This window comes from Microtus oregoni, unplaced genomic scaffold (genome assembly GCF_018167655.1).
Source record: "Microtus oregoni isolate MIOR12 unplaced genomic scaffold, Mior012 000065F_ref0000479, whole genome shotgun sequence".
Lineage (NCBI taxonomy): Eukaryota > Metazoa > Chordata > Mammalia > Rodentia > Cricetidae > Microtus > Microtus oregoni.
The window spans coordinates 10,130,605-10,157,849 of record NW_024543875.1 but is presented as its reverse complement, the minus strand read 5'-3'; the positions used below and the strand labels follow the sequence as shown (position 1 = coordinate 10,157,849).

The 27,245-nt window shown below is 49.5% G+C and overlaps 1 protein-coding gene across 1 annotated transcript in view; it reads right to left on the bottom strand.

Annotated features, from left to right (window-relative positions):
• Positions 1-27,245, bottom strand: part of Rnf165 (ring finger protein 165) — a 99,823-nt gene that overhangs the window by 22,238 nt on the left and 50,340 nt on the right. Inside the window, exon 2 of the mRNA XM_041640848.1 lies at positions 648-963. Within this exon, the coding sequence (XP_041496782.1) occupies positions 648-963 (316 nt within the window). The remainder of the gene's footprint in view (positions 1-647; positions 964-27,245) is intronic.

Here is a 27,245-nt window from a genome sequence, read left to right as displayed (position 1 = left end):
TAAAAGATAAATTAAAAAGAGAAGGTTTTATTAATTTAGCACGAGGAGTCTATTGTTATTTTTAATAAATTAATAGGTGCTTTAAAATTTCTAACATGATAAACCCCTGTAAGCAGAGGTTCTTCGTAGTCGTTACTTTTTAGTGTGAAAAGAACCCCCGGAACCCAGAAGACTGAGAGGCGCCCAGCTGTGCTAATCCATTTCTTCTTTACAGCTGAGGTGCAGGTAGGATATTTGGACATTAGGACATTTGGTCACTGCTAATTGTATTCGGTTTCACGGGTGTACAGCCAGTCGCCAACGCCAGCCTCCAACTAGACGCTGGCCCTTTGGAGGCTCCCTTTGGTATCCTGGTGTGGTTTGAGGAAAAAGAAAATCAGGCCACCATGAGAGCTGGCGGGGACTTGAGAGACCTTTAGTCAAACCTCCCGAATGCTACAAACGTTCATCGTGCCGCTGACCCCTAACCTGGGTGATGTGAGGAGTCATCCTAGACCCTGACCTGAATGAATGCCACTAACTGAAGCAAAAAGTCATCCCCTGCAGAACCACTTGCGACTGCATCCAACTTTGGTTGCTAGAAGCCCAGCCGCAACCCTTGCCCCTCCGCGACCCCGCCCTCTTTCCTCGGCCCCGCCCCTGCCCACCTGGGATGCGAGACGAGCCTGCGGTGCTGAGCTTCCAGGAGCTGCTGCTGCAGCAGGTATTGCTGGTGCAGGGCCTGAGGTAGGAAGGAGGGACCTGTGACGTCCTGGAACTGCAGGGTGGGCAGCGGGGTCAGCGACTGGTGCAGCGCGCCGCTGTGCTGGTGGGCCGGGGCCATGTGGGCGCTGAGGCCCGGCTGCGACTGCACGGGGTGTGCCAGCGGGAAGTCCGGGGCTAGCTGCTGCGGCTGCGGGGGGCCCAGGTGGAAGTGGCGGCAGGAGGTAGCGTGAGGATGCTGAGACCTTTGAAAGGGGGCACCTGTAGAGGCAAAAGACAAAGAGGTCTCCGTGAGGACCTGCAAAGGGCTCTCCCACCTGAGCTCAGCGGGGGTCCCCCCACCCCTGGGCAATCGGAGCTGGTGAAAGACAAGACCTTCCTAACACAGCTGATCCTACAGGTTTTAATATGGGTGCCGCCATCTTTAACGCTCCCGGGTAAAGGTCCTCTGTGAGCTGGCAGAGAAAGAGCGTTTGTTTTCAAGTACGGAGAAGTACACGTATTTAAAGGTTCTAAAGCCGGCCTGGCTTTCTTGAATTAGGCTCCTCCCATGCAATTTCTTATGTGCACACAGAGAAAATTCAGGGCGACTTAGCCAAGCCCTGGGCTTTCCGGAGCAAGTTCTAATTCCAGTATAAGCAACTAAAATTTTGTGTTGCAGTTTTAAGCAGGAAGGGATCACAGAAAATCTGACCTTTTAAAATACCGATCAAGCCTGAGGTTGTTGACTCAGGCCTTTAATCCCAGCACTCGGGAGACAAGGTCTTTCTACATAGCCCTGCTGTCCTTGTCTCAAAAAAAAAGGGGGGGGGGGGGGAAGAAGGGAAGTAAAACAAAATTTTTTAGTCAAAAAATAAGATACCAGGGGGCTGGAGAGATGGCTCAGAGGTTAAGAGCATTGCCTGCTTTTCCAAAGGTCCTGAGTTCAATTCCCAGCAACCACATGGTGGCTCACAACCATCTGTAATGAGGTCTGGTGCCCTCCTCTGGCCTGCAGGCATACACACAGACAGAATATTGTATACATAATAAATAAATAAATAAATAAAATTTTAAAAAAAGATTAGAATTTACTTAGAAGAAACAAATTTAGGTATAAGCTAGACTCACATAATATTTAACTTAGGCTTCAGCATTTTGTGAATAGAATTGAGCTTAATTGCAACGTTTTGCAGATGCCTGGTTGGACAGCAGAGCATCAGCACTAGAGAAGTCCTCCCATGGGGCAGCCAGCAGATTTTACACTGTAGAAAGATCCCCAGAGGAATTCCTGTTAAAACTGGTAATTCAGCCAGGTGATGGTGGCACACCTTTAACCTGAGCATTTGGGAGGCATAGGTAGAGGTTCTCTGAGTTTGAGGCCAACCTAATCTACAAAGCGAGTTCCAGGACAACCAGGGCTATTACACAGAGAAACCCACTCTCAAAAAAACCACAAACAAACAAAAACCTGGTAGATTTAATCCGCATCTGGCTCTTCCCCAACCCCACTAAGATAAGAGCCAAGGATAAGAAAAAGATAGGGACAGAGGGAACAGGAGAGGTGACACCAGCAGACAACAGAGTTTGGAAAGCAAATGGAGAAATTAGTAAGACTGAGAAATCAGAAACCCACCACCTACCAAAGGGTCAGGGTGAGTCACAAGCGATGGGCAGAAGCCCTGTGAGGCTAAAGGGTCAGGAATGGGGGCAGCAGCTACTTTGGAAGGTGGGCTGGAGACATCATGGGACTGTAAACCTAGGGAGAAGGATGCTAGGTCTGACAGCGGGGCTACAGTGCACGGCTCCTGCACAGCTCCTCCCCTTTCCCATCCTCCCAGAAAGGTCCCAGTACATGGGGGAGGGGACACTAGGCACAGAAGGCAGGGGTACTAATAAAGCCAAACAGGGTCCGGTGAAAATCCATCCCGAAATCTATGGGACTTTGGGACCCCTACTTTCCTCTGTCAACAGCTACATGGCATTGTTCTGTATTCTATACAGGCATGCCGGGTTGGAAACTGGGGGCTGCTTCTTCAAAGAAAGTCACTGGTCCCAAAGTGCTCTACGGGTGCTTGTGGTTCAGAACACCCCAATAAAATGTCTCTGTATCCTGAAGCCCATTTGTCAAATTATTTCTATATGTGTGCATCAGGCTTCTAAACAGCTGATGCTGTTTAGAGGAGATGCTGAGGAGAGGATGGAAGAGATGCTGAAGAGAGGATGGAGGAGATGCTGAAAAGAGGATGGAGGAGAGGATAGAGGAGAGGATAGAGGAGAGGATGGAGTGACTTGCTCTGACACAATCAGGAAACCCTACAAAGTGAAGAGCGAGAACAAACCAACTTTCATATGAGAAAGAGAGGAAAGAAAGGAAAAAAACAAGAGAAGAGAGATAACGCAGGGACCAGAAAAAAATTTCAATATCTTTTTCAAAATAAGATATGAAATCTGTGAAATAACAGGAAGTGCTCTCAAAGGGAACAATGACAAAGATGGAGAGCGCTTGGAAATTAAAATCACAAGGTAAAATCTAGAGTTCAATAGGAGGGCTGGAAGGCAAGCTGAGGACACTCCCTGGGATGCAGATGAGACCACACTCTGAAGAAGGGAGAGGATAGAAGAGATGCTGAGGAGAGGATGGAGGAGAGAATAGAGGAGAGGATGGAGGAGAGGATAGAAGAGATGCTGAGGAGAGGATAGAGGAGAGGATGGATGAGAGGATGGAGGAGATGCTGAGGAGAGGATGGAAGAGATGCTGAAGAGAGGATGGAGGAGATGCTGAAAAGAGGATGGAGGAGAGGATAGAGGAGAGGATGGAAGAGATGCTGAAGAGAGGATGGAGGAGACGCCGAGGAGATGATGGAGGAGAGGATAAAGGAGATGCTGAGGAGAGGATAGAGGAGAGGATAGAGGAGAGGATGGAGGAGACACTGAGGAGAGGATGGAGGAGACGCTGAGGAGAGGATGGAGGAGACGCTGAGGAGAGAATGATTGGGGGAGGATTTTTAAAAAATACTTCCCAGACAGACGATCTGTTTTTCCAGATAGGAAAGGTAGTCTCAGCAGCCAACAAGACAGGCAGTGGCAAGAACCACACACCAGGGCATACGATAAACAACAAACAGCAATTTTAGGGTTGGGGTCACCACAACATGAGGAACTGTACTAAAGGGTCACAGTGTTTGGAAAGTTGAGACCCACTGGCCTAGAACTTACTGAGTTCAAGGATGGCCTTGAACTTATGATCCTCCTATCTCTGCCTGCAGAGTGCTAGGATTATGGGCATGCCTGGTCCAAACATTCACCTTCTTTGCTCCTTCTATAAGAGATGCTGACACATATTTAGAAAGAAAAGTAACGAAATAGGCCATACTCTGAAGAGGTGGGATATTCCCAAGCATACAGCTGCTCAAGACCCCAAACAGGCTGTGGAATCTGAAAGGTTGTTTGGGAACAGGAGGATGGAAATAGTATTTGAAGGAATTTTACACATTGATAGAGACTTCTGTAAGAATTTGCATAAATACCGTAAGAATCTAGGCAGCCATAAAGGGGCAGTGATCATCTCCAGGGAGATAAAAAGTTATGCAAGCAAGTGTAATTATTTCACACTACTTGGCTCAACAGTGAACAATGGATACTAACCATAAAGCAAATAATAAGAACAAGAATATTATTAGAACAAAAACAGTATGAGGAACATGAGCAATGGTCAGGAATTTTTAAATCAACAAATAGCAATCTAATGATTTAGTTTGAAATTTACATAGTAATGTGTGTAATTCAGGAAGTAAATGCCCAGCTCCAAAGAGATAGAGGCCCTGGGGAATTTGACTCTCAAGGAGAAAGGAGAGACAATAGTTGTTTGGCTAAAGTTATCTCGTGCTGAAGTTTGTAGACAATGCACAGTCTGCACAGCTTTGTAACCTGCATATCTGGGATGTGATGTGAAAGTAAAATCCATTCTTGCTTGACTCCCATGAACATCTGGATAAGTCAGGTCCCTCAGCCATATGACTCTGGCTCAGGGTATCCAAAAACCTGCAGCCTAAGAGGGCAGACACTAGTTCCCCCTTCTCAAGCCTCTGTCCATCATCAGACACACTAGCAGGGGAGAAGCGAGTCAGCAAGACAGAGGGAAAGAGGGCTTGAAGAAGAAGGAAAAGGCTGCTCTGAGAAGGTACAGGAGCAGAAGACGGTGGGACTACACTGGAAAGAAAGAAGTGGAGTTGTCTGTCTGTCTGGTTTTGTTTTTAAAGGATATCGGTGAGACTAAAGTCAGCTCTGCCTAGAGTTATGTGAGATACACACAGGTAATTTTAAATTTTCACATCAAAAGAGACAGGTACATTGATTTTAAGAACATGTAACAATATACTTAAAATGGTCTCTTAACAGGTATTCAGTATAAGAGTGTTTTGAGCTTTGTTGTCTTCTTTTCATACAGGTCTCCATGGGCAGCTGTGGTTCTGCCCTTCCAATGCCTTCCAGCCAGTGGAGTCTGTGGTATGTGGCTTCCCTGTGGACAATACAGCTATCAGGAAGAAGCCAACACCACAGAGATCCAGGCTTTCCCAGATGGTCTTCCTTCCAATGGAATGGGGAGCCCTTTCCTTCCTACCCGTGAAACCCACACACCATAGCCTGGTGTTAAGGCTTCTCCTTCTAGTCTCCCTAAGTCCTATATGGTGTGGATGGATGTCATTGAATGCCCGGGTTTCTGCCTGGTTATGGGAGGAAATGAGGGGGGAAACAGAGGGGCTAAGGGTCTGGGGCCAACTGAACTCAAACCTGCTTGAAATGGGCAGTGAGAGAGGAGGAAGGAGGTCCTGGATGAGCCATGGGTTTAACAAGGGCAGAGCAGGGACAGATCAAGCCAGCGTCCAGGTCTTCCACCTCTACCCCACTGGACTCTGTCTTGCTGCCAGGAGCAGCCGCTGCCCCTCCCATCCCACAGTCCCTCCTGCTCCTTGAAGGGAGATTCACACTCTAGCTGGCCTATGTGAAAAGGAAGACAGATGCCCGTCTCCAGAGTGAGTGGCGGAGGAAGTGCCTGTCAAATAACACTAAATGCAAGTTTTGCCTGCAGAGGACTCTTCTCTTGTGGGAGCAGGCATTCCCAGGGAGTTCCTGGGCCTCATGACCTCTACAAAAGTGCATAGAAGCTGGGGACACTCTAAGCCCTATGTCGTGTAGTCTTCATGAAAACAGCTGCTTGGTTTGGTTTCCAAAACCAACGGTGAAACTCAGGAGAATGTGGCGTCTTTTACAAGCCAACAGCCAAAGATATCTGAACGACCCTGACATCTCCAGCCCCACCCCCCGCCCTTTAGGAGACAACCCACATTTTTTCCCATTAGAGTCATTCCATCTCATTAAAAAATAATTTCCAGATGTCCCTGATTATTCTATGTATTTATCATATGTCCCCAGGGTTAAAATGCCACCGACTGCAAGATTCATCATGGACTAAATAACATTTTCAGTGAGTAAGGAAATAAACAAAACCCACCATATTAAATAAACACATCAATTATAAGACACAAATTGCTATCAGAAGGGGGAAATGTATGTCTTAGGATGGTGGAAATAGATGCTGACAATTGCCACCTCTTGAGACTTGGCCAGGAGCAGTGCTGACTGCGGGTGGAGTGGGGGGAGGCTGGTCCCAAGTGACGCAGGTGCAGGGCTGGGGATGGGAAGCTCAGGTCAGGCCTGAACAACTGGGACCAGGGAAGCCCACAGGTGTGTGGCTCACCTGCTGCTCGCCTGGTACACATGGGACACAAGACAGATGCTCCATAAATGCCTAAGAACTGGTTGCGTCATGCCTCTCAGGCAAGGAACCCAAAGAAGCCAGCAGCTGGAGAGTGGGTGGGTCTAAGGACTGAGATCACTAACTGCAGCAAGCTCTCAAGTCTGAAAGGTTTACTGATTTGCATAGCACACGCCCCTCGGAGTGAGTGACAGATGAAGATTTAAGCCTAGATGTCTCCTAAAAGCCACAGTGAGAAGATGGGCAGAGCCAAAGGAGCCAGGAGCCTCGAGCAGCCATAAAAGAAGCTGTGGTCTGAATGTCGGCATGTTCAAATCTCAACTCCCAGCGTGGTTGTATTAGGAGGTAGGGCCTTTTGGGAGTGATTAACTCTCAGAAAGGGATTAATATCTTTAGAAAAGAGACCCCAGAGAGCTCGCGCTGGCCCGTCACAGTGGAAGGATACAGCTGGAAGGCACTGTCTAGGAAAAGGAGAACCATCCCCAGACACGGCGTCTGCCAGCATCTTGACCTTGGACCAGACTCCAGAACTGTGAGCAATGAATGTCTGTTCTTTACCAGTCACCCAGTTTATGGATTTTGTTATAGGAACCCAAGGGGTTCAGGGTGGAGCCCCCACAGAGGACAATTATGACCATTCATCTTTATTGTCAGCCTGATATCACTGGGAATCACCATGTCAATAACTCTCTAGCCATGGCTGTGAAAAGTTAGCCAGATGGGCTTCATTGAGATGGAAAGACCCACCCTAAAAGTGGGTGGTACCATTCCTTGGGCTGGGGTCCTAGAATGAATCAAAAGGGAGAGAAGTAAGCAAGGCACGACATTGGTCCCTTTGTTTCCTGACTGTAAACACAATGTTACTGGCCACCTCTGTTCATACCACCATGCCTTCCCAAGATAAACTGTATCCCCTTGACTAGGAGCTGAAATAAACCTTCCTGCATAGACTGCTTTTGTGGAGTATCGTATTGCAGTAACAAGATAATTAAATTAAAACAAGGATGATGCAGGAACAGGAAGAAGGGACCTAGAGGACACCCTGCTATGTCTGAAGCTTTCTCTGACTGGATGAAAGCAGTGGAGTCAGAACTGGGCCTAGGTGGAAGCCAAGAGCCCAACTAAGACCAGAGTGCTCAGTGCCAAGATCCCAAAGACCAGCAGAAGTTCCTCCAGGGAACACCCACACACAGAGGGAGGGGGAGAGGAGAGTTAATTCATTCTACAGGCAGTGACTCACATTCTCAAAACTTGAGGACTGAGACACAACTGCATTCAAGGTCTCAAAGATGGAGCTGTCTGGGTGACGGATAACTTCTACCCATGGATATGCTGAGCACAGGCCTGTGTCAGAGTTCCCAGCTGTCCTGGGCTAAACCTTCCCTGACTCTTCCCAGGAGTAGGTGCAAGACCCTGGGGGTGGGGAGCAGAGAGGATGGGAACCAGACCCTCTAGGAGGGCCTCTAGGAAGCTGGCAGCCTGCCCCCTCCTGCTCAGACTGGTTCTCAGGGTGTCTGGTTTCCTGCTGGCTTCAGCTCATTGACCCAGGCAACTCCCCATCAGCCCTGGGACAGAACAGAGAGCAGGTACTGGAACAGAGCCCTTGGGAGAATGAAGCGAAGGTGCAGGCCAGAGAGACCCCTCCTCAGGGGCACTACACTGGTATAGAGAGAGGACAGGGCCAGCAGCAGGGAGAGAGGGACCAGTCTCACTCGTGGAGCTTTGTGTACTCCTTTTTGTAAAACTTACACGAGCAAGAGACCAAGTCCTCCTCAGAGCCAATGTCTGTCCACAGAGGCCGCTTGGCAAGCCACTTCCAAGGGCATACCCGCTGGTCTCAGGGCTCCATCTAAGAGGTTAGACCACCTCTCTTCATGGTCATAGTGGACTTCTCTGAGCCTCACGGTGACCTGTGACCTATGTATCTGCTAACAAGGAGCCCCCAGATATGAATACCTTTGGAACAGGCCTCTCCCACTCATCACAGGAAAGCCAAGCAGAAGGCATAGGAAGATTCTGATGAACCAAATTGAGGGCCCCACCGCTAGATAGGTCTGAGCTAGTCCCAGGCCACCATGCCCTGCTGAGATGGGCACCCGATGCTGGGAGGTGGTAACAGACAGAGAGAGAGAGGGTGTTCCAGGGACCACTACCCTTCACCTTCCTCAAGCCCAGCTCTGAGCAGTCTGTCTCCAGTAGGCTCTCTCCCAGCTCCACTTCCACCTGTGTAATCTTTTCTCTCATCTTTTCCAGTTTGCGCCCCGCCCCCACACCGGGGTCCTATCCTGCCTCTGGGCTCTCCATGGCTGCTCTCTATCCGTAACAGTGGCAGAGGCATCCCCTCCTCCAGCTGGGCTGTCATATCCTGTCCACCTTGACTGCCGGGGCAGATGACAAGTGTCCATGGAGCCCTCCAAGCTCATCCCTAATGATGAAATCACCCTTGTGTTTGATGTGTGGGGCTTGCCTGCTGTACTTGGGGTTTGTACAGGAACTTTACCTCCAACGAAAGCTGTGAAGTGGTTGTTTTCAGGGCAATCACACTTCCTTTTCAGGGACTTAGATACATTCTACGAGGGAACAGGAAATAAGAGAAGGGAGGAGAGGGGGAAACAGGAAGTAGGAAAAAGAAAGAAAGAAGAAACATCTTCACTATCTTAGGTTATCAGCTGATAAGGAAATTGATTCTTCAGATTGTCAGTTCTTCCAACTAAATGAGACCAACATGAAGAAGGGCCTTGAGCCCATGAAAGCTGGGATGATGTGTCCCAGGGCTCTCAGGCATTTGGAACTAGACTTTAGACACTCTGGATCCTGGTGTGCCGTGCCCTGCCCTGTCTGCCACAGAATCCTTCCTCCCTCTCTGGCATCCTCATACACTTGTCCGTGTCTGCACACGGTCTTCCCAGAGATGGATCCTCCTGCAGACTTTTGATGCTGAAAGGAATGACATGCCTTGACCCTGGTAAACCCCCTCCTTCCCTTTTCCATGCATTTCCTAAGCTACCCTAGGAATACGTCTATTCTTGCCTAAGGAAGTAACTGTGAGCGAGCAATGCATCTGCCTCTGACGTCACGTGGAAAGATGGAGAGGTGCTGAGGGACAACACATAGCAAGATGGCTCAGGCCATGCTGGTCAGTGGCTCCAGCCCTCTCTCTGGGCTGAGATCAAGGGTGAGTCCAAGATCGTGACAAAATGAGAGCCTCTCTAGCAAGACAAGAGTTTAACTGATAGAAGAGCAGACGCGTCTAGAGTGCTAGGAACCACTCAGACACCTTGTAGTAAGGTGGACATTCATGAACCGGCCCCTGATGGTGGAGAGCGGGGTTGAGAGGCCACTCAAATTATCCAGCATGAAGAATGGATAGAAATCTAGTTGTGATCAGGGAATCAGTCAGAGCCATCATCAAAGGGACAAAGCCCTTCGGACAGGGAGATCGGGGTCCACATCAGGAGGACATCCTTCAGGAGACACTTTGTCCACCAAAGTTCCTGATCGCTGACGATGCCACAGAGAAGGGGAGAGAGTGCCAGCTTTCAAGGGGAGGGGGCAGGGGTGCTTTCTGGGTTTTCCAGAAAGATAGCCCAAGTTCTTGGCATTATCTACCCTCTATTCCCCTTTATATATGTTAGTTAATCATAGGTGAAATTGCCAACTGGTCGACCTCAAGTATGATAGCCTTCATGCTGAGGGAGGTCAGAAGGGGCTGGACAGTAGGGAGAGTAAGCGACGGTACAAGGAGATGCAAGCCCCCCTTCAGAGCTCATCAACACCGATATCACATAGTTTACAGTCCTGTTTCCTATATTCTCACTGCATTCTGGGAGACGTTCAGACTTGGACTCCTTGGGACAAGGGAATGTATCCCTTGTGGTTCATTCAGAAGCAGATGCTTGGGGAAGCGCCACAGGAAAAGAGGAGGAAGGGGACCCAGCAGAGAGTCATGAATGACAGCCTGGGAGGCTGGGGTGTATTTTTGTAAGTCACTACTTGTCTGCAACCAGGCAAACTGGAGATGAAGAAAATGAAAGTGGGCCATCTGCCCAGAACCCAGCTGCCCAGGCCCCTCTTGCAGCCTGCCTCACCTCCAGGTAACTCTGCTCTGCTATTGTTCTGCACTGATCAGCCCTAGGAGGCCTATTTCCAGGCTGAGTCTCTTGGGCAGCCAGATGTCTGCTTCCCTCCTTCTCAATATTTTGGCTCCCTGTCCAATGGAGGCTTAGACAGGAAGTGATATGCCCAAAGGGGTCCTTTACAGCCCAAAGCAGCTTTGTGCTGCTTCCCCAGGGCCAGTCTTTGATCTCTGATGAAAAGCTCAGCTTCTCCCAAGGAGCCGGATTCCTTCTCTCAAAATGCTGCAGGGAGGGGACTGTGCAGTCTGAGGGAACCGATTTGTCCATGGTTTTGAGGCAATTAAGCAGTGTGCCTCCAGCTAGAAGCAAGGACCAATGTCCTGACTCCATTTGCCCCATGGGGCAGGAGAGAGGGACGATGAGAGGTGGGTGGTCAGAGACAGGATGTAATCACAGAAAAGAAACCATTTAAAGCCATTAAGGTGTCGGCAAGCACTCTTCCTCACCACAGGCACAACAGAGCGTTTTCTGGAAAGCATCTGGAGTCCAAAGACCGTGCTACCCAAGGCTAGAGCTAGGTCTGCCTCCTTCCCCTCCATCCCAGCACCTGGCAACAGACACCAAAACACACAGAAGCCTCACTAAATGAAGACTGAGTGAAGCCGTATGGACAAGTGTGTGTAGGAAGCGGCACTAGGCTGCAAACTTCAGGAGAGTTCAGGTCAACGCCTCCCAGCATGTAAACCCAGTGTGGAATTGCAGATGTCAGGGGACTGGAGATCATTCAAGTAGACACGAGCAGGGAGGCTAGCCTGGAAGAAATACAGGAAGGAAAACCGTTCTTTGCAACCAGCATTGAGTCACATGACCAGTCTCGTGAGGCAGCAGTCAGTGTGAATCACTAGCCCAGAGAAAGAAGTGCCTTCAAGAGCCGAAAGGAAGCTCCCTGCTGTCAGCATGGCTGAGGTAGAAACCCTATTCCGCAAAGGCATTGGTTGGTGTTGTGGTTTAGAATGTTGCCTCATGCATCAAGGGCTTTGTTCCCAAAGCCATGTTCAGAGACAGGCTATGAGTGTCTAAACTCATCAGTGGATTCATCCACTGCTGGACTCAGAATTGGGTAGATGACTGGGAGCTGGTGGAAACTGTGGTAGGTGGGGCCTGAATGGAGGAAGTGAATTGCTGTGGGGAGGGGTGCCTTTGAGGGCTATATCTTGTGCCTCTCTCTGCTTCCAGACTGACAGGAGACGAGCAGCCTCTGTCATGTCCTCGTGAGTCTCTGATATTCTGTCTCACTTCAAGAACAAAGCAATGAGACGAAGCAACCATGGATGGAAACCTCTAAAACCACGAACCAATAAAACGCCTTCCGTCTTAAGATAATTTTCTCAGACCTTTGTCATGACAATGGAGTCCCAGCATAGTAAACTTACATAAATCATAAAGTCTTCTCAGGTCATGAGTTCAGAGAGTTTCTTAACTTATATCCTTAATAAAACTCAAGTTAAGGCCAGGCACTGGTAGTGTATGCCTTTAATCCTAGCACTAGGGAGGCAGAGACACATGGACCTCTGTGAGTTTGAGGCCATCCTGGTTTACAGAGCAAGTTCCAGAATAGCCAGAGCTACACAGTGAATAGTGAAATCATGTCTCAAAAATAAATAAATAGATTTTATTTATAAAACAAAAAAAGAAAGAAAAGGAAAAAAACACTCAATAATACTCTTAAGAAAAAGAGTATTATTTTTCCAACCCCAACATCTTCCTAAATGAGTCCACTCTACATAAACACTTACATAAACTCTCTACATAAACTCACTTAATTGGGTGCTCAGAGCAGTGGAACAAGTTCACACCCCACCCAGACCTCCCTATCGAGAATGCAGAGCAAGGCTTATACACACACAGGCCAAACTGACCTGTGTGGACAGGACAGACTCCAACATCCTCCCTTGGCCTCCACTGCTCAGAGAGAATTCTGACATCAGATCACTGCTCCCCTCTCTGCCTGGATCTGACCCCTGTGCAGCGATGAAGGATGACAGAGGCGAGTTCTGGCGGTGGCTTTTCTCGGGGGCATCTGTTTCAAGAGACGATGTTCTGGGATTCCAGACAATAGCCTGGTAACACACTGCTGTTCCAGCCTCTCCATCCTCCCAAAAGGCATCTGAGAGGTGGTTGGGTATCTGCTTGCCTTCGGAGGGAGCCAGAGTCGGTTAAATTCCCAACCAATACCTTCCTGGGATCCTCCATCTAGCACTGTGTGTGTGTGTGCCTGTGTGTGCCTGTGTGCCTGTGTGTATCTCTGTGTGTGTGTGTGTGTGTGCAACAAAGAGAGAGAGAGACAGAGACAGAGAGACACACAGAGAGGATGTTTGTAGAAATAAAAGGAAAAGGAAGGTGGGAGAAAGATAAGGTTATAAAGAACAGGAAGGGAGATAATAAAAGAGAGAGAGGAGGGCGGTCGGGCGGGAGGGAGGCAGGAGAGGGAAGAGGATACTTGGGAACCAGAGAGTTGAAGGTTTCTCGTAGCTGTAGCAGGCGGATCCCAGAGGCTGATCTTGCAGCAAGGCCCATTTGGGCTAATCTCACGTGACTCCCTCAGCCCTCTGGCTATCTCTGGTTTGTACTGTGACTAGCCCTCTCTTACCTTTCCCCAAGAAGACCTGGCTTAGCTGGACCTTGTGGCTTCTGCTAATCATTTAGAATCCTGCATGGATGTTTCAGGCCAGCCTGCCTTCCGCCTCAGGTCCAGCTTTCCTGCTCCCGTGCTGGAAAGCCCTCAGGCAAATAAGTGGGACAGATACCTCTGGTTCCAGCTTCTGATCTTCAGGGCAAGCCTTTAGCATTCCGACTGTCTGAGGTAGCAGGTGACACTGTGACGGGCGTCCCACCAAGTAGAAACGTTTTCAGTTTTTACTGGGCCAGCCCAGAGCTGACTGCAGACACTGGGCTCGGCTGAAGAGCCAGCCGTTCTGGTATTGGAGCTCCCCCAAGATGATGAGAGCACCTATTCCCCTCTGCCAGCCCCCCTTTCTGTCCAACAGCAGCACCCCAAGCTGACACCACCTTAGGAGAGAACCAGGGACTCCACTCTGGGAAGCCATGGTGTTGTAAGAGCATTCCCGCTAGAGCCAAACACTCCGGGAGGGGATTGTGGCTTGGGATTAACCACTGATCCTCTCACCCATTTTCAGAGTGGAGATGTGTGACAGAGGGTAATACATTAAATCCCTACTGTGCAGGGTGGGGGAGTGGGAAACCATGGCAACGCCAAATGAGGTGGCAGGGCTGGGGCACAAAGCCTAGTTCCGCCCCAGCAGCTGGGGATCGAACAAAGTGCTTAATAGCTCTCTCTCTCTGGGTCACACTGTCATGCCGCAAAATTAGATGTCGCTCAGAACTTGACTTATTCATTCAGAATGATAAGGCTATGAAGAGCAGGAGGGGCACGATTATGTGCCTACTATGTGCAAGTAGTCTGAGTGCACGGAGTCCAGCCACAGCAAACCAGTCAAGAGCCCTGGCCCCGGGGAAACACGGTCTCCTTCTGCAGGGCTCAGGTGACTAGTTCAACAGGAAACAATGCACATACCAGACTCCAGAGACTTAGTAGCAACTTATTTAAAAACAAAACAAAAAATCTTTAAATTGATTATATGTTGAAATTCTATTTTAGATCTATTAGATTAAATAGTGCATATTATTAGATTTAATTTCACCCATTTCTTTTTATTTTTATGTGGTTGCTAGAAAAGTTTAAATGAAAAAAGTGTCTTGTGTTGTATCTTCAAGGACTCTGGTCTAGATGCTGAATAGACACAGAAGAATTTAAGTCACCTGTTAATGGTGGTGGTGATGGTAGCTATGCAGAGAACTAAGGCAGGAAAGGATGGGGCGAGGGCCGCCCCAATGCAAATAGGTTGGCCACGAGAGCCTTCACAGGAAGGTACCTTTCTCATAAAAAAAAAAAAAAGAGGCACATGGCCAAGCAGAGGCAGATGAACTACACATGCAAATGCCCCATGGCGAGAATGACCCTGGAAGCATCCTAGGAGATTTGTGTGCTAAGATTTCGGCAATACAAGTTTTAGTGGACGGCATCAGATCATGCAGGGCATTACTGGTTATACATATTGACTTCCATTCTGAATGAGATTAAGCAGCCAAGAAAAAAAAAAGAATGTGATGACCTCCCAGGAAAAAAACTGAACAGGAGATAACGGTTTTTTGGGCCAGGGCAGTAATGGTGCAGAAGGAGCAATGATTGGCCAGGTCCAAAATATTCCTCTGTTCTAGACAGAGGGAGCCAGCTTTGCATGTGGGGTCAAAGTGGAACATGAAAGACAGAGGACAAGGAGCAATGGTATAGTTGATAATTTGCTAACATGGCCTCCTCCTCCCGTATAGTCACCCACTGTAGCTCTTCTGTCAGGAACTGTTTCCTACCTCTTGAAGCTGACTTGGTCATGTGACTGGCTTTGGCCAAGAAAACAGAGCAGAGTGACCCCATGCCAGTTCTGAACCTAGACCTCAAAAGATTTTGAAGTTCTCTCTGTCTCTCAATAACTCTCAGTCTGTCTCTCTCCTCACCCCTCGCTCAGCAGCCACCATGAACATACGTAAGCACAGGCTAACCCCTGCAGGGGGAGAGGTCATGTGATGCACACTGTCCTAGCTGAGGACCTGAAGTGGCCTTGTGCAAGCCAGTCTGGTGGCTGTTTAGCAGCTGAGCACAGATAGATAGGTAGGCCCAGATAAGACTAAAATGACTTCCTCGCTGAGCCAAGTCCAAGCAAGCTGAACAAATAGTGTTGTTGTTTTCTGGGTCAAACTTAACCATTCTGATAATGTTGCCAGTTAGTGAGATCAAGATTATGTTTTAAGTTCTGTTCTAATTGGTCTGAACATTACATTAATCTAAACACTTAGCAAAAGCCTCCTTTTTCTCCCTTAACACCCAGATGACCCTCAAGATGGAGCTAGATGACAGATGGGGTGGGTGGGTGGATGAACAGGATGGATGGATGGATGGATGGATGGATGGATGATGGATGGATGGCAGATGAGTTGGACAGATGAATGGAGGGATAGTGGGTGAGTTGATGAATGGATGGGAGGATGGATGGAGGGCAGGTGGGTAGATAGATAATAGGAAGGATGTATGGTGAGTGTTCATTAATTGGATCTCTGATCACAAGCTAGGGTCCTATCACCTTTCTCCTGACAAAGTCAGAAAGAGCACATCTTGTCTCCCTCCCTGTCCACTGCTCTCTTGAATTCGCAGAGAGCCTTTGATTTCCTAGAACTTTTAGGACAGAACCCATGAGCTAGCAATAAAATGGGAAACCTGCCGATCCCCATGTTTTCTTTAGAACGCGAAGTACTGACTAGCTTGCTTTGACATCCCACACCCAGCCTCTCCCAGACGTGCTAGCAAACAGACAAATCAATTGTTTTTAATTTTTTCCCTCTCCACCCCCATGCCTTGTTAATTAGCAGCAAAAATGCCAGCAGCAAAGTCAAGAAGGCTGAGGACAAACCTTCGCGCTGCCCAGCCAGCCAGTACTGGGCTCCCTAGCTCTCCCTTACACTCTGGTTTCTCTGCTCCGCACTGATTCCTGTCTCCATGCTCAGTGGTCCTCCCACCCTGGGCCTCCAGCTTCCCTGTAAACTCTCCTGCTGTCCCTCTGTGAGGGCCACAAATTGGCACTGGATCACTTGACATCTTAGAAAGCTTTCCCAGCTCATCACTATTTCAGGGACAAGTATGGGCTCATTTGGGGTCAGAGATAAGAAGCCTGGGTCAGGGATTTGAAGCCTGTGGTCCTGTCTTTCACCCCCTGTCAGCATTGTCAAACCATATTCTGTGTAAAGGGTATGCAGCTGAGGAGCTCCTGGAGCCAGTCACTTGGGACCATGGCTGAATCTTAACAGGTCAAGGTCAGACAAACACTAGTAGGGGGGGGTCTCTCCCCAGACTGCTCCAGCACAGTGGGGTGATCTGGCTTCTGCCCCCTCCCCACCCCATCCTCTAGACGTAGGCTCCAGATGTTACCTGAAGTTGTGGGATGTTCACTGAGCCCAGGGAAGTGTGGCTAAGATGAGGCCCTGATCACTCACATTCTCCTGTAGCCCCGGGTGTCAGTCCTGCCTTCCCAATTACAACACTGTGACGACATAAAACGGATCCTAAGCAAACCCAGTGTAACCTTTCTTACAACCCCTTTCCACCCTTTTGCGGAGGCAAGAGAAGTCCTGAGGATCTTGATTCCACAAGTGGTATATGACCTTCTAAAGTGTGTGTGTGTGTGTGTGTGTGTGTGTGTGTGTAAGAGAGAGAGACAGAGAGACAGAGAGACAGAGACAGAGACAGAGAGAGGAAAGTGTATGTAGTGTGTACAAGAGTGTGTACATAACCAGAAAGTGGGTGGCCTGAGCATCCACCCACCCCATGGGATAGTCACCCTGCCTATTGGCAGTGCCTACAGTGCCCAGGTCAAGTACTTTTGAGTTTTTAGATGGGGTCTCATTATGTAACCCACACAGGTCTGGAATGCAGTCTTGCCTCAGCCTCCTGAGTCCTGAGGATACAGGCTCTGCCACTCTACCTGGCTCCAGTGACTTTTAAAATTAAGCAACTGTTCTATGCCAGCACAACAGAGAGGCTTTCTTGAGGACACATCAGGCTGCATCTGCCTGGGAAGTCAGGCAAGCTGCACGCAAGTCCAGCCTTATTTGCTGTGTGACTTTAGCAGATACCTTAGCCTGGCTGAACCTCAGCTTCCTGACCTATGCTACACTGTCATCACTATTCTAGGGCCATCAGGAGTTAAAAGAGACATGCTGCAGGAGATGGCTTTTGTAAAGTGACTTTCACAAATGAGGCCTGATGTTAGAGATGCTGCCATGAACACTCGCAACTCAAGAATATGAAGTTTATCAAGGTATGTCCCTAAGATCCAGCACCCCTCATATGGATGAGTTCTTGGTCATAGGTTGACACATACGTACCACTAACAGACATATGGAGAATCACCTCCATGAGGCAGATATTACTATTCATAACAGTTAAGGAGTAGTAAGGAAAATAATTTTATGGTTAGGGGCCACCGCAACACGAGGAACAGTATTAAAGGATCGCAGCATTGGGGGGCTGACAACCACTGTCTAACAAGAAGAATCCTGGACACCTGCAAGTGCTCAGAGCTGGGCTGTGGTTTTGGAATCATTCTTTGCATCCAAAGGCCTCATAAGTTTTGGTAGGTCTTCAGGGAGAGGGAGGCGTTCTGATCAGGGAGAGAGAGGATGTGGCAGTGAGCTTGGCCAAAGGTTCCCCCTTTGGGCCTCTCTGACATGTGGTGAGAGAATGTGGTATCATATGGCCTTGAGTGTGCCATCTAGAGCGTGAAAGGTGGTCACTTGATGTCAGCTGTGGGCAGCAGGCTCCACTTCTGTGAAAGTTCCCTCTGAGGTGACATGTCTGTATCTAATAGCGGTGAGAGGTGAGATCGTAAGAACCACCTGAAATTGCCCGCATCTCTGCCCTCAGGCCCTGGGAACATCTCACAGGCAGCACCTGAGGTAGAGCTGGGAGAAAGGAAGGACAGGTGAGAAAATAGCCACCTGCAGCCTTGTCACCCCAGAGAGCTCCCTGACCCTCAAGAGTCCTCTCCACCTCCCTGGGCAGAGGCAAGACAGCTCAGTTCCCAGCAGGAGTGACAGACAGAGAGGTGGCTGCTCTCTCTGACTTCTGAGCCTGACAGACAGCTGTGAGCTGCCACCAAGAGTTGTAGACAAAGAGGCAGGCAGGGACACATCTGCTCACCGGCTTCAGGGTGATCCTCTGGGCTGCCAGTCAACCAAGACGCCAGGACCGTGGCTTGCTTCCAGTTAGCCCGGCAACACCATCACAACACAGTGTGCCACAGCACCGACCCCCAAGACCTCCAGAGTCCACCCTTCCACAAACCAGCCCCTGTAGTCATGCAGGGTTCGTGAGTGGCTCCCCAACTGGGGATCTGAGACTGAAGGGAGGGGTGAAAGAGCTATGGAGTGGGAGGGGGCTGTGCTTTGGTTCCCAAGGCTGAGGGATGAGCCGCTGTCTCCCGCTGAGCTGGAGCTCCGCTCTTAGGGAGAGAGGGTGTTTAAAAATAGCCCCAGCTGCCTTGAATACCTCTGCTCCCTGCCTGCTGCAAGTCAGGTCCTATTACCCTGCCGAGGAGAGGCTTTTAGCCTGGAGAGCTAGGATCATGGATACTACTCCAGGGTGTTAGGCTTCATGGTGGCCAGTGTTTCACTGAGCTTCCAAGGGCCCTGGATGGAGGGATTAAGGAGGTAGAGTGTCCGCACACCGTAGTCTGTACTCCAGAACCCGTTTTCCTTGCTTCTTTTGCTTGCATGAGGTGAGCATCCCCCAACATAAGGTCCCTGGCAGAGACTTCCCTGGGGAGCCTCATGCCTCTAGAATATGAAGTTTATCAAGGTATGTCCCTAAGATCCAGCACCCCTCATATGGATGAGGTCTTGGTCATAGGTTGACACATACGTACCACTAACAGACATATGGAGAATCACCTCCATGAGGCAGGACCTTAGCTTAGCTACTGGCCTCGCTGCTAGCTTCTGACAGTAGCTTACCACAGCTGTGTTGAAATAAATCCATCACTAGAAAAAATACTTGGCAAGGAAATCCAAATTGTAGCCTGACCGTCCTCTCTATTGCATGGGTGAAAACTAAGCTGACTCAAAAGCATGTGTCCTCATGGCAATATGGCATCCTGTCCATAGCTAAGGAGCAGAAAGGGAAGGACTGAGGCCTGCGGTGCAGGAGAGCAGCAGGGCTCGAGGGCCATGCTACCTGAGGCTAGAGATAATTAGAACATCGCAGGGATGCCTACTTCTTGCCCTACAAGTAAACCAGTCACGCCCATAGCTTGCCAGTGGTGTGGCAATTTGGTGCGAACTTCACAAAGAACTGTCTGGCAGTGGCCATGGGAAGGGACAACCCCAGCCAACTGATAACTCCACTTGGCACCCTGAAAACAATCACACAGCAACTTCATGAAGCTAAGCACACACATGGGCACCTGACACCTGTCAGGTCAGTTGGAGGCCAGGGTAGTCCAAGGCCAGCTCTGGCTCAGAGAAGGTTATGGGGACAAGAGATGGCGGGCAGGGCCTGTTTCCAGAAAGATGCACTCACCTACTCTTGTGGCAGTCATTGTCCCTTAGAGCAGAATCAGATACTTCCTGCTCATCCTCCAAACTGGACGTCGCAGCTCAGCCCCAAGGCTGGATTCCTGAAGACGCTGCTATGCCTGCCCCCATCCTTGACCCTGCCATGCTTCTCACTAAATCAGGCAGGCCTTCAGGGGGCCTTGTGACATTGGTGTTGATGTAATACCTGGGCTTTTCAGATGAGTGGATCTTGTAGACTGCAAACTCCTTCTATGCAAGAGTTACTTGGTATGCCTCAAGGTTTAGAGCCCTATGCCAGCTCACAGCAAGCGTTCCCTTGCTCTTAATTTAAAAATCCAGCTATGACTCATTTCTTCCCATGCAAACCACCGCTGGAGCCTCAGGTCTGAAAATGCCCTGGGCATTAGAGGGGACTAGCCTCCAGCATAAAATAACAACCAAAACAAAACACACTAAGCAGCCCTCACCTGCCTGGGGAGAAAATCTAGATGGATCGGCTAACGTGGACCCCATGGGTGATGGGATTAGAAAGGATATTTGTCACATTTCCTGATCCATGATTCTGTAATGGGGAGAGTTAGAGCCGTGTAACTACAATAATAACAATAAACAGTGTATCCCAGAGAGGAAAAACACATGAACAAATCAGCAGCCATGCTTGAGGGATGCTAAGGGCAGCTAAAGGGAGGAGACAGGACACCTCGGAAAGACTGGCAGCAGGCTGGGAGTGGAGCTGCTAGGCCAGAACTGGTTCCCCCACATGTGGGTTAAGGACTGAAGTGACACTAGAAAAGGCGGGCGTGGTCCTGTGGCACCAATCCCACGACTTCAGATAGGTCTCACGAATGAAAGCCAGTTTTCTGTGTAAGATACAACTTTTAAAACTCATTTCCCACCACGTAGAGGCAGGGGCAAAAGTCAAGGGCACAGAAGTTTTAGGCAACTCTCAAGTAAGAGTTCTGTAGTCATTTTTTGAAGGGAAATTTGGCTTTCTGGCAACAAGATGAGGTGGTGTCAGGAAAAACAGTTAACCGTTTAGCTAGTCCATCCTTGTGTGTTCCCATTAGGTCAGGAATCAAGAAGGAAGGGGCCAAAGCTCAGAGCCACCCAACACCTACCTTCCCAGAAGCCATCCTGTCTCAGACACTAAGCCAGCTCTCTGAAGGGCATGTGGGGAGCACATGTGGACCCACAGGCCAGGACCCGGTCATTGCTGGCAGGGTGTCATGTGCCTCACCCTCTCACGCAAGTTAGAACATGCGTCTAACCGCAACTTGCCAGCCCGTTGCTCTGAGGACACCTGGCTCAAACATACATACCTGGGGCTTCAGTGCCCAGCTTGTCCCAGTCTGGCAAGCCTTCCCTGAGCCTTGATCCCCTCACGCGCACACAGAGCCAAGTGAAGAGCCCTTCAGCTTCTTACAGTGATGAGATTAATCACGTTCCAAAGCCATCTGCCCTGGTGGGTACCATTGGTCTAAAATTAGTAGACTAGAGGGCTTCAAGCACCACAGATGTGTCATTGTGGCTCCTGAGCCCAGCCGGCATCCACAAGGTCAACGGTGGTGGGGAGCCGGTGTACCCCGCTATGGACCACTTGGCTGCTGCCGTGGCACAGCTCCTAGGCATCAGTCCCCAATGACGGCCACTATCTGAGGAGACTGAGAGCATATGAATATACAGAACAAGGGCGGACTGGGACCTGAAGTATGTGCCAAGTGAGAAGGCACACATGCATGTGGCTTGTATGTGTCTGAGCGTATGCACTGAGAGCGTGTGGGGCTAGGGATGCGTGGATACAATGGAGTGTGGGCGTAAGTGCAGGGGCATAAAAGGCAAATACATTTGGAGTGTGTCCACATGTGTGTGAGGGGAATGTTACGTGGGAAACGGAAGCGTGTGGTGTGTGGGTGGGTGTGTATGTGTAAAGATGGTCCTGCAGAGAAGTTGTGTTGACAGGGATGCTTTGGAGGGTTTATAAACCGACACCTCCAAGAAGTGCTCCCCTTATAGCACGATTCCCAAACTGTCACCCCCTCCAGACTGTAAGAAGCTCTGCTCTGACCCCATGTATATTACCCTGACTCATCAAAGCAAATTCTTTCCCTCCGACTCCCGGTTCTCTCTCTTGGGATGCAGGACCCTGGATCCTCTGAGCATTTGGTTTTGCTGTCTTGCCCTCTTTCTTTCCGGCCAGCTCTTCTATGGCTTTTATGGTTTCTTCCACTCCTGTAACCATCCCCAACAACCACCTCATCCCCCTGCCTCAGCTGTGTATCCTTATACAGTGGCCCCACTGCCACTCTGGCATGCTCAGCCAGTCTGCTTCCAACTACCAGCCCTCCCCGGCTTCCAGCAGCTGCACAGATGACCTCTCTGACCCCAGGCCCACCCTGACCCTGTAACTTCTGGAGAATCCTTAGAATCGAAGAGTGACTTCCCAGCACTTGAGCTTAAAAGCCTGGTATGGGCCACAAAACGCCTGAGCTCTCTGTGTCCCAGAGAACACACAACAGATGTGTCCAGAATGAATACGCTACCATTTGGAAACAAAGTTCTACCTAGAGGAAACCACTTGATGAGCTTAATCTAAAAAGTGGACAGAGTAGCCACCCAGCACTTGCTTGAAGTTAAGCTCTATACTGTGCATACTATGGAAAGGTAAGAAACCTCAGGGCCCAACAGAGCTGAATGAGAGTTCCATATCTGCCAGAGGTCCGTGTAGCTGTATGACTTCTCTGAACTTCTTCAGCCTCACTTTCCCCAGCTCTGCAATGGGACTGACCGTCAGGGCTGCTGTGTTCTGAGAGGGAGGTGAAGCAATGTATCCTAATGCTATCTGGGATCTCACATGGTCCACGCTTTCACCACCCTTCCTCCATCCTTGACCTGCCTTCCCCACAACTCCCGAGTGAAGAAGTAACGGAGCCATTCAGCACCAGGCTGCACCCAAACCTTCCAGCACAGGCAACTATAGTGGGGCACCAGGAAAGAGCTTGCAGATGTGCCTGGACCAACAAAGCCATACTGAGAACTCAAGAATCCTGCAGGGGCTGCAGGCTATAAACTGTATTTAAAATTTCTTACAAGGAAAAATGATGAGGTCCAGAGCTTGCTGTGGGAATATAAAGCACCTTGACAAATGATGGAATTTGAAATGGTTTGTGATTGCTGAGAAAGATGAGGCCCAGGAAGGGACCGAGGCTCACCAGGGGCCAGCGCAGCTCCCTAAACTATGTACCTTTGTGATGGGGTCAGCCAGGTTTGTAGATGAAGGACACTAAATTGTAATGAATCTCACTCTCACCAGACAGCTGCCACATTGTGTAAGGAAGCTTTCAATATAGTCATTGAAATGAATGGGTCAGAAAATTGAAGCCGGCTGCCCTGAAATGTTCATGGGTAGAGATGAGCGATGTTGTCCAGGTAACAGCTACCTCACTCCGGTCAGCTGCCCCACCTTGTGGGCTGTGGTTCACAAAGAGGGCTGAAGGGAAGAAGAAAAAGGGGGAGAAGCACCCCTGGGCGGGTGTGCTGGATCATGTCTCCTCCGCCAGTTATTGACTGAAGACCTTCAAGCAGGGCGAGCCCAGTTTGACGACATTCAATCTTGGCAGAGTAGGACACTTTGCTAGGTGACAAGCTGTACTCCCTAAGATTCAAATGGCCTGGAAGTGTGACCAAACTGACATGATGAGTTCTCACAGGCACAGCCAAGGTCACACCTGTGAGGTGCCCAGAGGCTTGGGAGGCCAGCCTGAAAGCAGTCCCAGCAAGGGTAAGTCTGGGGTCCGCCGCGCTCAGCAGGAGCCATGGGACCTGCCTCAGCAAGGTTAACACGATTGTGACTACTGTTGGGGAGACTTGGCCCAGGGGTCCGGGGTGGCGGGGCAGGAGTCAGCTCCCTGGGTCATGGACATGCAGCTCCCATGTCTTTGTTTGCAGACAGGGCTTATGGGAAGCAGGGAAGCAGCCTTGCCCTTGTCCTTACCTCTACATAGGACCAAGCGGTTCCTGGGGGGCCAAGCACACAGTATCCCGAGGCTGTAAGCCTGTGTCTATGACCCTGAGAACTCAGCCTGGGACAGAAATGCTCCTTGTTTTCTACAGGGGTGGTCTCCCCCAAAATTTCAGCTGGAGACTCAGTTTGGGAGGGGGGCTGTCTACCTGTGGGATCATTTGTGCCTCACAGCCGTCCTCTGTCCTTCTGCCTGACCAATCAAGAGCTAACAAACACAGGGGATCATAGGTTGTAAATGCCTCCATTAGCCTAACTCTGAGACCCTGGCCAGGAGTTCATTCAAATGAGAGACCATGAGGACAATCAAATGGTTACACGTCAGTATTTGACACAGTGATAGGGCTGCAGAAAGTTGACGTTACAGAAAGAACCCCTCCCAGGTTGTGTGGCCACAGGTGAGAGTGTGTGTTAAAGTGCCCTGCAAACACCACCAACAGTGAGGGGGAAAAGCTAGACAGACAACCAGAAAGCAAGAGCAGGCTTAGCCAGGGAAGAACATAGGCAACCAAAGTGTTTTAACCAGAGGTCACAAAGTACGAATACTAACTGTGAGTTGAGAGTCCAACCTACAGCGAAGGGAGTGGCTTTAGGGCAAGTCTGTCTGCTTCTTGGTTTCCTTACAGATAGATAGAGATAGAGAGGGGGGAATAGATAGGTAGAGATAGATAGATAGATAGATAGATAGATAGATAGATAGATGATAGATAGATACATACATACATAAACAGATGATAGATAGATAGATAGATAGATAGATAGATAGATAGATAGATAGATAGAAGATATAAGATAAATCTTCCATTGTGGCTGCATGAAACCCAGAGCTCTATCTGTACTCCCAAGAGCATAGGCCAATTCATGCCTCCAGAGTTGTCAAGACAACTCGAACCATTGCTTCATTGTCTTTCCTTTCCCCTCTTCTCAAAGCCAGCTCAAGAGCACACATTCCCAAGAGGTCCTGTTAGTCTGTCGGGAGGAATTTGATGGAGGAAGGGAGTAGGGGGGTCCCTGTATTCATGGGCCCCAGCACAGCCCCGCCTATGACCAGGCTAGCCCATTCTTCTCAGCCACTTCTGAGCACTGCCCTGGCACCGAGAGTCTGTTGTCATCCCAGTTCCATCCCTGTTGTTTGACCCTGAGTTGGCTCTTCTCCTAGATGCCTGCCTGCAATCATCTAAATAGTGGGCACAGCTGGGCATCCCATAGGGAAGTGAGTTCAAGGAACACCCTACAGTTGGAGGTATTTTGTCAATCATAAGGCTTGATGCAGTTCCTCAGGACCCACCAAGACGTTGTTAACTACACATCGTCATTGTTCCATGTAAATTTTTATCATCGGGATCTCTAGGACCACACCAAGGTCGCTCTCTCCCAGACGCTCTTGGGAGCTTTATGGCCTAGTAAAATTTCTAGTCACTGGCCTATCTGTGAGTTCTAGATGGGGGTTGGATTTGTGTCTCTTAGAGGTCATCAGTTGCATGTCTCCTTTGAGATGTAGATTAGAGAAGGGCAGAAGCCACAGGCCAGTGGTCTCCATAAAATTCCCAGGAATTTTACGAGCAGCAGGCTTTTGGTTCAACAGCAGGTGACTGGTGGCAGCCATCCCTCACCAAATCCTACCAACCCTGAAGTGCCAGCAGAGCAGAACCCAACCCTGTCCCTCCCTCCCCTCTCCTCTTCCGATGCCTTAGTCCTCAAGCCCTGGCTACACCACTGCATGCTTCAAAGAACACCATCCAGAACCCTTGGCAATTGTCTTGCCTGTGTCAGGCTCATGACCCCACCACGAAGCACCTAGGGCTGGATCTAAGATGCTTCTTCTGATCCTTCCATAGCTTTGGAGAGGCCCAGGGAACCTGGCAGACACTTAATGCTCATATCTGGTCTTCTGGCATTTATTCTTCTTACCATCCTGCATGATTCCTTTTCTTGCCACCTCACTATGACCACACACGTGCACAGACACGCACACACGAACACACACACACCTTCCTATCTCACCATGACCACACATATGCACACACACCTCTTCCTATATCACCATGACCACACACATGCACAGACACGCACACACGAGCACACACACACCTTCCCACCTCACCATGACCACACATATGCACACACACCTCTTCCCATCTCACTATAACCACACACATGCACACATACCCCTTCCCATATCACCATAACCACACACATGCACACATACCCCTTCCCACCTCACCATAACCACACGCACACACACACACACTTTCCTCCCACCTCCTCACACATGCATACACACCCCTTCCCATCTCACCATGACTGACCACGCACGTGCGCGCGCGCACACACACACACACACACACATCCTCCCACCTCCCCACACATGCACATACCTTCCCACAAACACACCTTTTCATCCCACCACACATGCATGAGAATGTTCTCCACATACTATGAACATGCATATACACACATTCCCTCTGATTGCACTATCATTACACAATCCTCTGGCTCAGCTCCTGTCACCCATAAGAAACTGCACACCTTGGTCTGCAGACTTGACAACTCACTTCAACAAAACTTGACTTCAGTGGTCTTTGTTCCAGATCTGCTGTCTACTGAATTCAGCTCCAGCTGTCCCAAGAGGAGCCAAGGACAGTGCTCAGTTCACAGTTTAGTTGACAATACCATGTCCACGGATAATCATGTCCATTAGGGGGCTGCAGTACAACTGCAAACTTACCTGGTTTCCTCCACTCTGTTGGCAGTTCCTGCTTCTGGGCCCAGGAAGGGCTACAGGCAAGGACATGATATGGGAATGCCGCCTAGTTAAGGTCTGTCCCTCATCTTCCAAGCTGGGCTTAGGAAGTAGTGGCATCTTTGTCACAGGCCCTTCTGGCCAGCACTGAGCCTTAGCCTGGCCCAGGGGAGGCGAAGCTCCCCGACTCCTGGCACAGACAGCATCCTGCTTCTAAGAATCCAGCCTTAAAGGCAGTGCTGCCCTTGCTGCTTCACACAGCCAGCATTGTGATGACTCTCAAGCCTGTCTCAGATTTCCCCTCCAGAGCTCTCAGGCTTTCAAAGGGAAGGAGAGCCAGCAGGCTGTTTCAGACGCCCGCTGCATTTGGCTGAACTAAGCCATCGGAAAATCCACCCAAGTCGCATCATGCCAAGACTTTGTAAAGAGTTTCCAGAGACTTGGCCTCTGCCACACCTTCCTCTTGATGGCTCAAGCTGTCTTGGCCGAGTGGAGTACGCTAGGCCGGCATTACCAAAGTTGCTCAGATCGCTTTCCTACAGTCCCATAACTAACGTGATTATATATGTGGGCATGGTCTTGTCAGCCAGACTGAAGACTGAGCTGAATCCAATAGGCAGCAGGTACTAACAAGGGCCACTGCCATCAAATTCCATTGAAGGGAGCTGGTATGAATGAACTGGATTAAGCTTATATTTAGTCATTATTAACAGAGTCTACCGTGAGCCAGGCACATGTTAGATCTTA